Source organism: Narcine bancroftii, chromosome 5 (genome assembly GCF_036971445.1).
Source record: "Narcine bancroftii isolate sNarBan1 chromosome 5, sNarBan1.hap1, whole genome shotgun sequence".
NCBI lineage: Eukaryota > Metazoa > Chordata > Chondrichthyes > Torpediniformes > Narcinidae > Narcine > Narcine bancroftii.
In genome coordinates, this window is record NC_091473.1 from 71,751,134 (window position 1) to 71,763,349 (window position 12,216).

At 40.3% G+C, this 12,216-nt stretch overlaps 1 protein-coding gene across 1 annotated transcript; it reads right to left on the reverse strand.

Moving 5' to 3' along the window:
- Positions 1-92: 92 nt before the first annotated feature.
- On the reverse strand, positions 93-3,976 carry LOC138762714 (regulator of G-protein signaling 5-like). Its single transcript, XM_069936296.1, has 5 exons — positions 3,880-3,976; positions 2,719-2,817; positions 2,540-2,601; positions 1,261-1,427; positions 93-1,132 (listed from the first exon to the last, which is right to left on the reverse strand). Exons 1-5 carry the CDS (start codon positions 3,921-3,923, stop codon positions 920-922), a joined length of 585 nt encoding a protein of 194 aa, XP_069792397.1. The 5' UTR covers positions 3,924-3,976; the 3' UTR covers positions 93-919.
- Between the last annotated feature and the right edge of the window lie 8,240 nt (positions 3,977-12,216).

Below are 12,216 nucleotides of genomic sequence, written 5' to 3' on the forward strand. Positions count from 1 at the left end.
ACACAAAAATTCTGAAATCATTTTATTGTATTATGTTCTTTATTTTTTTCTCTTATATTTTCACTTGGAGAAAAATCAAAGATGTACAAAAATAGTAAATGACAAACCAATGGCAGATTACAGACAATGTTGTGGCAATGAAAGCAGATGTTTAGCACAATGAGGCTCCAAGTAACTTGCCCTACTCAGTTTGGAACCTGGGCTGTAACAAACTTCGGATGTTAACAGGCTTCAAAGTGATGTGGGGAATTTACAAAAATACAGATAATGCCAGAAACCAGGTTTTATTGTTAGGAATTATTTAGGTAGAAATATTTCTTTCATGGTGAGCTCTGTCAGGAGATTTGGCTGATCCAATAACAAGCCCAGGATATCACATAGTATGGTTCAGATGAGATGTGTCAGGTTAATATTCAGTTACTATTTCATGTCTGTGAAATGATTTACCATTCATTTTCCTCAAAGTTTAAAAGGTTAAACTAATGGTTGATGAATTGTACAAAAAGACCCTGGTGGAATAGAATACTGTGCTAATACTTCAAGAAGTTTTCTTGAATGCTTTTGCAGAAGGTGCCCATTTATTTTCAAAACCAAGGTCCCTCCTCATGCAGACTTTTTCAAATACACTCCTCCAATGTGTAACCAATATCACAGAATAATTTATGGAATAAATAATTTACACAGTAAAGAATAAAATATTTGTGTAAAAGTCTAACAGTCACACTTCATCTTAAATTGTTTCCTCAACATCTTCAACATGCTCTTCAATATGTGTCCAATTCTTTCTGTAAATTGTGCAGACTCATAGCTCACCGTTAACCCTTTTCCAGCTATGTTTCCACTGATCCTTTCCATTCATGTTCTCAGCTTGCATCTGCTGCTCTGTTCAGATTTTCCCCAAAAGGTTCCCCTTCCAGATTCATGTCTCGGAATGCTTGTTGGAGTCTGAGTCACTTGCCACCCTTTTAGTTTGTCTGATCAAGTTCAGATACATTTCTGATCTTAGAAATCTGGCATAAGAATCCTTCTCCATCAAGTTGTAGATTTTATTCTGCGCAACATCAAAGCTGGAAATAGTAGGCTCCAGAAGATGTTTCTTAGTGAAGTCTTTAGTTTCATAATCAATATTAATCTATTCAGTGTTAAAAGGGGAAAATTTTTAAAAATCAATAATTCCTCCTTGTTAATCTTAAAGTTGCTCACAGTTTAAAAATACACTACATACACTACACCTGCATAATTTCATTCAAAGAGATTCACCTGTTTAGGAGCATCCACTTCAATGAATTCCAAATAAATCTTCTTTGCTTTAGAGGCCCGTTTTTCAGGTGACCTAGTTTTCTTGTAGTCCTCACAGGCCAGCCAGAACTCAATGTTCTCCTCACTGTACTCTGAGCAAAGGAAAGCTCTGAAGGCAGCCAAACCATCTACCAAAAGAACAGAAGAGAAATTTCATCTAATGGCTGCAAGTTTTACCAGTCCATTAACATTCTTAGAAAATTTCTTTTACATTTCAGGAAAAACTGTATGAGGATTTTGATATGATATAAGGGAGGATTCATGCAATGGATTGGTGGCAAGCAGAATTTACTAGGGTACATTATAAGTGCAGTCCACTCTCTCTTTCATTGCCCTTCCCTGGCTGAGCAAATTCAGATTTCCAAAGCAGCATCAGGCAATTTGCCAGAAAGCATAAAATGAGAACCATGTTCTTCCAACCCTGCATGTCTTTAGAGCGTGGGAGAAAACCAGTGGACCTAAAGGAAACACACACAGCCATGGGGAGAACATAAAAATTCATTACAGACAGCACCAGATTTGGTTTGCTGGCGCAGTAATAGTGTTGCCCTAACTGTTATGCTAATCAGGCAGGTACATCAACTTTCCACCAACCCTGGTGCTTCTGTTCGATACTGGCAGGTACCAAAATTACAGTCTATTTATTACACAAAGTTCTGCTATTTGATTCAGCTTGATTGACCTTGTTTATTTTTCAGAATTCCAGCCATCTTTATAGCACAATAGCTTAACATGGCTGAAAGACAAAAAGTAAATCCATTGGACCCATTAACGGTCTTTTTATTTTCCCAGAGAAAGCAGGCTGTTTACTTGTTTAATGGATGCAGATTCCAACAGAAAATGGAATAACCTCCCTGGAAGAGGGAGAGTATAACATGTGGAAGGTAGATGTGCGTTGGGTTGTAGTCATTCTTTTCTTTTGGTACCTTCCTTTTCTAATTCAGGGAGGGCTTTCCCCCTTCTTTAACTTCTCTACAGCCCTTGGCATATTGTTCCTAAATACAGTAAGTAATTTATATTTCAAGTTTGATATTGAAGGATAAAAACTGAAAATGTTTTGCCTTCTAATTTATGAATTGGCCCGCGCATTCTGTTACAGAAATCCTCCTAGATCACAAGTAACACTTTAATTAATCCACTAAAACATTTAAACAGTTTACTTGGATCTGTTGAGCACAACGATTTATGAAAAAATTATTACCGAGCTCCAATTATGGCAGGAACATACATGCCTACTTACGTTTTTGAGAAAGCATCTTGTCCAGAGATTGTTTCCATTTCTTTGCTTCCTCTGAAGAAGGTCTGATTGAGAAAGAAATGTACAACATTTTCCCTCAGTACATTTTAAAAGAAAAGAATTTCAGCTTTTTTGAAGGTCAATAATTCTGTTTTGAAGTCAGATCTTCCCTGTGGGCTCACCTGGATTTTGCTTCTTCAATATGATTGACTTGCTCAGAGCCATAAGTTTTCTTTGACTTCTGTAGAAAGATTCTCAGCCGAGCTTTAATGCCCTTTGCCCTAGAAAAAGAAAACAAGTTTAGCCGTAGAAAAATCAATTGCCTTTGGTATCATGATTTATGAATTTGGATTCATTATTTTTGAATTCATTCATGTTTCTTAACTAGACTTTTCTTTGCTTTTTAAAGGGATTTCCTTTTGCTTTCTTCATTACCCTGAATGCCTTAAATTAGGTTTAATCAATAAATGTCACACATGGCTTTGCCTAAATCCATTTCTCAGAAACATTTGGGAGCTCACTTTTTTTGGAGAATACCCGCAGAAAATTTTGGTTTGGGGGAAAACTGCAACAGATTGCAATGGAGAAATACTCAGCTAATCCCCGAGCAAAATGGAGACATCACCAAACTTCAGGGTAATTGCGTCCTTTAAATTTAAATTATGAAATATAAATCTGAAACTCTCAGCCAAAATAAGAGCCTGCTTTCAATTGGGTTGCTTGACTTTTCTTTCAAAGACCAGCAGCGTTCTTTTTGTTTCAGATTTCAAACATTGGCATAGATAATCTGACATGAAGTTTTAAGAAGAATCTTGGGCGAGGGATTCTGTGAGGAGATCGCTTTTCGTAGCTCAACTATCCTAATCTGGAAGTGTAATCCAGACACCAGATATTGCATTGAGTCCAACCTCAAATTTTTCACGTTTATAGACCTCCGATCTTCTCAATTGACGAGAATCAATTCAAAATGTAACTCATTTTCAGCTGTAAACTTCCAAGTCCCTATTTTCAGAATTATTTTAATGCCCAAAATAATGTTTGCACAATACTCACTTACAAGTTTGACATACCAGTGGAATTTAGCTTTAATTGATATAGGTCTTGTCACTATAACATTGATGCTGCTATACATAATTTTTCTTTTGGCTTGTGAACTGCAAAGTGCTCCTCCCTTATGTTGCACAAATAAATTGTTTTACTAAATGTAGGATTTTGAACCACTTGGATCTGACAGCAAACTACTGGATGCATTATACTTTGCTGAAGATAAAACAAATAGTTTTCTCAGTAATGTTCCCCTGTACAAAGATATACATTAGACTGAAAATGGTGAAGTAACATACCTTTCTAAGCAGCAACTTGGTAGTGATGACAGCCCTTGGCACATTTTTTTTGCTGTTAAATCTCTTTTAAAAAAATATTTTATTCTGGTTTCAAAGTCTTCGATGCACTGACTGACTGCACCAGCTGGATTTAGTGTCTTACATACACAAACCGGTGAGAGTGCAGTCAACTGTCCAACCAATCAGTGGGCTGCAGGAAGCTGACAAGGTTATACTGCCAATAGTTTAGGAGTTGAATAATGACGTTTCTGTGTGTGGAATTTCCCAGACTGATAATATGATAATTTATTAAACATCAGACCATTTGTTATTGGTACATTTGGATGATTAATTCTAAAAGCTGTTCAATACATTTCTGTCCTCAAACAAAAAAAAAGATTATTAGTGATGAAACAAGAAGTGTGTTTGCTAATATTTCATTCATGCTTGCAAATTTTACTTGTTACATATTACAGAACCATTTATGAATGACAATGGAAAGCTAATTGAGATATAAGGGCATTTATTCACCTTCCATTGACACCTCTCAGAAACTCTGAGTCCTGTAAGAACAGCACTGTCGCAAAACTTATGGGATAGAATTATTCTTCTACTTAAAGCTTTGTTCTTGCTTGTAACTTTGTACATCTCTTGAAATGTTTTCCAGTAGGAAAGGGGCTATTTACAAATTCTTCTTTGGTGCCAATTTAGATTTTTTAAAATAGCAATATTTAGTAAAAAAAATAACATTATGTTTAACCATAGGATGAATGGACAGCTGTAAGCTATTTTGGAAAAAATAACATTTTGAATACAGAGTAAGAGGGAACCAATTTGTGCATCCTGATAAAAGGTTCAATGTTCTTACTGCCCTCTAAAATGTACAGGGTGGGTAGGTTAATTGGTGGAACAGGTTTCATGTGCTGTACTGTTAAAATAAACTTAAAATTATTGGAAATGTATGTTGAAAACATTAAGAAGGGCAAACTACATCAAATAGATGTGACCTGGTTAAAAAATATTTATTCTCCTCAGATGATCTCTCTGGAGTTTGACATTCTTCTAAATTGTTATTTTAGTTGCTATTAAGTTTTATATGCTATTATGTTGGAGTACTCTGTACATTATATATCTTTTTCTGATCTTTTGTAGCATTAATATTTGGAAATATTTCCTGCAGTAATAGTGATAAGAAGTCAGAACTCAGATAAGAAAATTGCCCATCTTTCAAGGGCCAAAGCTTTTTCCCATTATAATTGCCAAACAGGGGGAAGGAGACAATATAATTTATTAGACTGTCCTTGTTGCCTGGAATCAAGCTATCTTTTACCTAAAATGCAATCAATCATTATGTTAAAATGATTCCGAAATACCATTTATTGTGATAAAGTGAAGTTGTTTTGTAATGAATGACCAAGGGTCTCATAATATAGCGTAACTGCTGTGTATTTCCAGCAAATTCTATTATTGTTTCAGAAATCCAGTACGTGTAACTTTTTTTGCTACTTGTTTGCCATCAGTACCGGTAATTATTTCTGATCTCCACACAATGTTGCATGAGCAGAGATATCTCACACAATTAAAATCCGCATTGAAATATAACAATGGAGGAACAGGTAAAAAAATAAAATAACTAAAATAATGATTAGGAGATGAAAACAATTGGGAAGCACGGCCTCATGGGCTGAAATGGCCTGTTACCGTGCTGTATGTCTAAAATTAAAATTAAAAGGTTGTCCACCACTGACCTGGAAGAGCAACTCAGCCAAATTCAGGAAAAAAAAGCAGTTTTCCACCAAATTTGGAGACTGGATTACTGTTGTTTGGAATTGATGGGTATTTTTATTAAAAGTGGCATACTTCAGCTGAATTACATAAATCCACTCATCCTGTTAACATTGCTGAATGCTAACACGTAACAGAAGCAAGTCATTTTGTTTGACAGGAACTGATTGCATGATTTGCAGTTCAGATGCAGAAATTTACAGCAGTGTGGTGTTCCTGACAATAGCCATCTGCTCTGTAACCTACCAGAAGAAAAATGGGCATCACGTAGATTAATAACAACCTTTGATATCATGAATTACAGTGAGTCAGAGGACAAGTAGTTTTATGTTATTTAACTTGGCAATTAAGTGAGTGACATTTTTGGAGCATTACAAGAATATTAGCCATATATTATCAGGTTCAAGTTCATTAAGTGCAGTTATGTTCACCCAGCTCTAGGTCAGATTTCAATAAGTTGGAAGGGGGGCAATGGAGATTCACCAGGATGTAGCTAGGACTGGAGGGTTTAAGTTAAAAGGAAAGGTTGGATAGACTGGGACTTTATTTCCTGAAGCATAGGAGGATGAGGGGTGACTTCATAAAGGTTTATGATGGGCATGGAGAAAGTTAATAATCACTGTTTTTTATCCCAGGATAGACAAATCAAGAATAAGAGGGCAAAGGTTTAGGGTGAGAATGGGAGAAAAGAGGGGCAACATTTTCACTCAGTTGATGTAGATTGAGCTGCTAGAGGAAGCGAAAGAAGCAGACACTATTATGACATTTAAAAGATATTTGGACAGTTATGTTAATAGAAATGGTTTAGGAAAATATGGACTAAATGCAGGCAAATGGGACTAAACCAGTACACTAACTTGGGCTGACATGGATGACTTGCGCTGAAGGGTCTTTTCTGTGCTCTAAAGCCCTCTGGTTCCTGTAGAAGTGAACTAGTCGAACCTGGGTACCTTAAGTGCCTTTCATACTTGCATCCCAGTCAATCAGTCATTCAGTGTCCCGGGATAGGAACGGGGGTTTGGCTTTTCACACTAGGCCACTCCTAACTGGGACACTGAACACTTTCACACTGGCAAGGGTTTATCCCGGGCGTTTGGTCTGTTCTACCTTTAATAGGAAGTGCCTGAATGGCAATGGCCCATTTCACACTTGCCTGATCTCAACGCCGACATCTACAAATGCCTGGGATTGTACTAGGGATCGAGACCGTCAATCCCTGGCATGAGATGATGTCATCTGATGCCAGCGTTGAGCAGATTTTGCTTTCACATTTGCCACTTTAAAGGCCGATTGGTGTTCGATTCCTGAGATCACTGGCAAGTGTGAAAGGGGCTTTAGACTCTGTCATCTTTTATGTTCCTGTTTCTCTCAATCTTCTTGCTCTTCCAATTTGCTTTCTGTCCCTCTATCCTTTCTGAGCTCCATGTTCATTGATATCAGTAGCTCGGCCACTTCTTCCTCTCTCTTTGCCTTCCCTTCTTATGTCTTGACTCTCTGTTTGTGGTGACATCTTCACTCACTGGTGTGCTAAAGTTTGCATCGGGTACCTCAACGAGGCCACTTTGTTTATTGTGACATAAGAACATAAGAAATAGGAAACATAAGAGTCAGCCAACTGTCTCATCAAGCCTGCTCTGTCATTCAATATGATAATGGCTAATCTAGCCAAGGACTCAGCTGAAAAAAAACTGCTAGAGCTGTTGTAACAGCGGTGGTGCCGCTGGTGCAGACCTGGGAGAGCAGAGAATGGAGACACTGCACTGTTTCGAAGGTTTCATCTTAAAGCTGACTGTTTTGTACCCACTTTAAATACCTTGTTAAAGGAGCAGACAGTGTCTGTAAGTAGAATCCTGTAACCATGTGGTTTGTGCCCAAGAGGCTGTAAGAAGGCTGCAATATTAATGGTAATTCTTGGTCTGCCTTACGGCAGGTAGAAGTTAAAGTATATAAGGTATGTTATACTTTCAATGCATTATTATGTGACAATAAAAGGAACCTTGAGCCTTGACCTTAACCTTGAGGTTCCCTCATCCATATATTCCTCATAACCTTAATTCCCCAATTATTTGAAGGTCTGTATATCTCTATCTCAGATACATTTAATGAGGTAGCCTCTACTGCTTAATTGGGCAGAGAGTTCCTGAGATTCACTACTCTCAAGAAGAATCAGTTTTGATTAACTCTTCCATCTTAAATCTACTCCCCCAAACCTTGAGACTATATCCCTGAGTAAATGTTAACATCGCGGGCAACAAGACTCAATCTGTCTGGTGATTTCTGCATGTGAGATCAAGTATAGATGTGTCGTGAAGTGGAAATTCACAACTGGTGCGATGCTCTCAGGGACTAGCTCCTCCCCTGACTCCATCCCCTGCATATCCCGATATAAACCCTGGACCCCCCCCCCCCACCAGAACCCCAGTTCACTCCACAGACCATGTGTGCCATTCTTCTTCTTCTTCTTCTTCTTCTTCTTCTTCTTCTTCTTCTTCTTCTTCTTCTTCTTCTTCTTCTTCTTCTTCTTCTTCTTCTTCTTCTTCTTCTTCTTCTTCTTCTTCTTCGCGTTCTTCTTATTCTTCGCGTTCTTCTTCGTGTTCTTCTTCTTCGCTTTCTTCTTCTTCGCATTCTTCCTCTTCTTCGCGTTCTTCTTCATCTTCGTCTTCTTCTTTGTCTTCCTCTTCTTGTTCTTCTTCTTCGTCTTTGTTGTTCTTGATCTTCTTTGTCTTTTTCTTCTTCTTATTATTCTTCTTCTTCGTCATCTTCTACTTCGTCTTCGTCTTCATCTTCTTCTTCTTCTTCATCTTCATCTTCGTCTTCATCTCTGGTCTTGAGTCCTCTCTGTTGTGCTACAATTTCATTCAATAAAGAACAGGATGGAAGCGCTGTTGAAGCCTGTGATGCTCCTTATCAACCCTCTGTCCCCGGAGGCCCCAGAAGGGTTTGCGTACTGGCTTCCCAATGCACCTATCAGCCACGCAAGAGGTTTATTCAATGGATAGGCTCAAGAGGTCAGCGCTCCTCTCTCGCATCATACCGAAAGGATTCTCAATCTTCAGGGACTGTACGACTTACACAGCTGTTGTTGTGAAGCAGAAGGCCTGCTACATGAGGTCCCAAAATGTCGTCCTAGCGAGGCATCAACTCTTGCAACAGAAGCAGCAGCCTGGTGAGTCCATTGAGGACTATGTGCTCCTGCTATGAGTACTCATGAGGAACTGCAAGTATGAGGACGGCATGGCCCGAGAACAGGAGGATGAGCAGATCCGGGATGCTCTGGTAGCTGTGGTGCGGTCCAAATACATTTGGCAACAGTTGCTGGAGAAAGGTAGCACGGTGCCGCCTGACAATGTATTACTGGCCAAGTTGCTGGAGATGGCCCAGCTGGGGACTGACAATTTGGAAGGCAGCAGCACCCTTCATGAGGGCCTGGGTCCCAGAGCAACACCACATGCTGCATTGGTTCTGACAGAGGCGGCTTCAGACGCTGAGGGATGCTTTTTCTGTGGTTGGCAACAACACCCAAGAACTTGATGTTCAGCTAAAGACTCCATCTGCTCCAGTTGTGGTAAGAAGGGGCACTGGGTGAAAGTCTGCAGGGCGATGGGGGGGGGTAATGAAAGGCCCAATGAGTGCACGGCCCTGACAGGCTGACTGAGGTGAGCCCGAAACCCAAGCCCCTGGCCTCCCAATGCCAGTGTTGTACTCCATGGTCTTCCTGCAGGGCTGTGTGGCGAGAGAAGTGACACAGGAAAACCTGGTGGCCATCCTGCCACATTTCAAAAATGGCACCACCTTCATCCAATGAGGAGGGACCCCGGCCATCTTGCTGCACTGTTTGGTCTCCGCCATCTTGCCAGTGTTCAAATTCCGCGCCATGTACAACTGTCGAAGAAGAAGGAGGAAGGTGGCAATCTTGCCTTGCCTTGTGGCCCCCGCTATCTTGCCTGCACAAAGATCCAAAAGTGGGGAGTGACTCCAGCGAGGGGAATGATGGCATCTCCGGAGTCTTGGCGGCGATGATGTTGGACCGGGAGATACCACACCAACTGAGCAATTCCACGACAAAGGTGTGGGTTAATGGGCATAAACTGAAATGGTTAATTGACTCTGGCTCAACTGAGAGCTTCATAGACACAGTAACAGTCCAAAGCCTTAATCTCAAAGTATATCTCACTAATTACCATTTTTATTTAGTATCCCATACACAGACTGTAAATATTCAAGAACATTGTATGCTTCATTTATCTTTACAAGAGGGGGAATGCTGCAAGTTCAAACTGTGTGTACTTAAGAATTTATGTGCTCCATTTTTGCTGGGTCTTGACTTCTTGTGTCACTTTAAAATCGTGACCCTGGAGTATTCTGGTCCTCTCCCTCCCATTATGGTTCGGAATCAAATGCCCCAAAACTCTGATGCCTCTTGTTGTCTCTCCACACTGAATATAGATCCTCTGTTCCCCAATCTGAACACCAATTGCAAACTAATTGCAACAAAAAGCAGGTGTTACAGCACAGAGAACCGAGCATTCATCAAGGTTGAGACACAACGACTGCTTGATGAGAACATTATTGAGCACAGCACCAGCCCATGGAGAGCTCAGGTGGTTGTTGTAAAAGGGGAAGAGGAGTCCAGGCTAGTAATTGACTATAGCCAAACTATTAATTGCTTCACACTTCTGGTCGAATACCCCCTTCATCTTTTATTGGACATGGTGAACAAAATTGTACAGTACAAGGTCTATTCAACCATCGACCTTAAAGAGGCTTACCACCAGTTGCTAATCCACACATGTCAAACTCTGGCCCGTGGCCCGTGATGTAATTATATTTGGCCCGCAAGATCATATCAAATATGTATTAGAGCTGGCCCGCTGGCCGCTGTGCCAGTATAGCGCATGCACAGCTAATACTACAAATCCCAGAATGCTTTGCAAATGCGTTGGCGCCGGCCCATCAGCCCGCTAATCGCCCCCACCTCCTCTCTTTACTTTCATTAGCATCTGCGACCTGTCGCCCAACTCACACGTAATAAACCCCTTACGAAAAATGGCCAAACGAAAGACAGAAAACAGGACCTTTCAACACAGGTGGGAGGCAAACTCTGACCCCAGAGTTTGATGAACTTGCATCTAAGAAGAGATGCCAAGTATCTGGTTTAGACCCAGGTGCATCAGAGTAAATCCAAGCTAAGCTTGGATTCATATTTTCTTTGGTTCATTTTGGACTGTTCATAGTTGAAAGATTGGATTTTCATTGAAGCAAGTTGTTATTTTTTTGACTTGTTGGCTTGTGAAAAAAAAACATTTAAAAGGAGCTTAAAGGCTATAGAGAAATATTATTTATTGAATATTTTATTTCTCATTTGTTAATGCTTCTTCTGGAAAGAGTTTAACCAAAACTATTATTAAACATTTATTTTAATAAGAATAAGTGGGGGTCTCAATCTTTCAGAGACAAATGGACCGAATGGCGGACGAATTTAAGTTGAAGGCCTCCTTCCCCTACCTCAAGGGGTATATGGAGTCCTTCACAATGTTTATTGCCTATTGCATTGAGTGTTGTAGATGTCCTTCATGGTAGGAAGAGAACCCACAATGTTCTTTTCAGCTGACTTCACTATCCTCTGCAGGGGCTTGCAGTCTGAGGAAGTACAGCTTCCAAACCAGGCAGAGATGCAGTTGCAGAGGATGCTCCCAATGCATCCTCTGTAGAATGTAGTGAGGATAGGGGTGAGGTGGGGAGTGGGGGGGAAGCTGTTGGGAGATGAACTTTCCTCAGCCTTTGTGTGAAGTAGAGATGCTGCTGGGCTTTTTTGGCTATGAAGCTAGTGTTAAGGGACCAGGTGAGATTCTCTGCCAAGTGCAGTCCGAGAAACGTGATACTCCTGATGACCTCAACAGTGGAGATGTCAATGGTCAGCAGGGTGTGGTCTTCCTGAGCCCTCCTGAAGCCAACAATCATCTCTTTTGTTTTTTTTTTAACATTCAGATACAGGTTGTTGGCTCTGCCCCAGGTGACTGCCCCTCATCTCTGTACGTGGACTCCTCATTCTTACTGAACAGGCCTACTTGTGTGATTATATGGATGGGTTAAAGACTATGCCCATGTTTGGGAATGTAATTGACCCCAATATCATTAGGCATTTTCAGTTTGGATGCTGCAAATCCAATTATTTGCTTAGAAAATTATAATAACTTCTCTCTGACCGAGGGGATGTAATGCTTCATGTTTACCATACCTGCAGGAGCCTATGTTGTGTGGGAATGTAAACGTCTCAAAATGGGGTGGGAGAGGGGTGGAATGTGGAAGTGATGATCTGTTGAGTTTAGATTGATGTAGATTAATCAACTTTAATTGGTCATGTCGGATGTAAGCCCATTCATTTGTATGTTCAGAGAGCTCCTTGATCCTTTATGAGGTGATGGACCTTCCACCAAGTTACAGGAATCTGAAGTGTCTCAGTCCTTCATTCTTCACGTCATGGTTGCTGAAGAAAGAGAATCACCCTGGACCCGGATGAAGGGGAGATCGAGATAGTTCGGGGTTTCCCACATGGAGACTTTAAGGACATCC

Bases quoted from the DNA above. Each gene is read 5' to 3' on its own strand.
- LOC138762714 (XM_069936296.1), bottom strand. From the start codon at position 3,923: ATGTGCCAAGGGCTGTCATCACTACCAAGTTGCTGCTTAGAAAG. The intron at 2,602-2,718 runs GTGAGCCCACAG...TTTCTCAATCAG, and splicing joins ATTGAAGAAGCAAAATCCAG to ACCTTCTTCAGAGGAAGCAA. The intron at 1,133-1,260 runs GTGAATCTCTTT...AACACTGAATAG, and splicing joins AAGTGGATGCTCCTAAACAG to ATTAATATTGATTATGAAAC.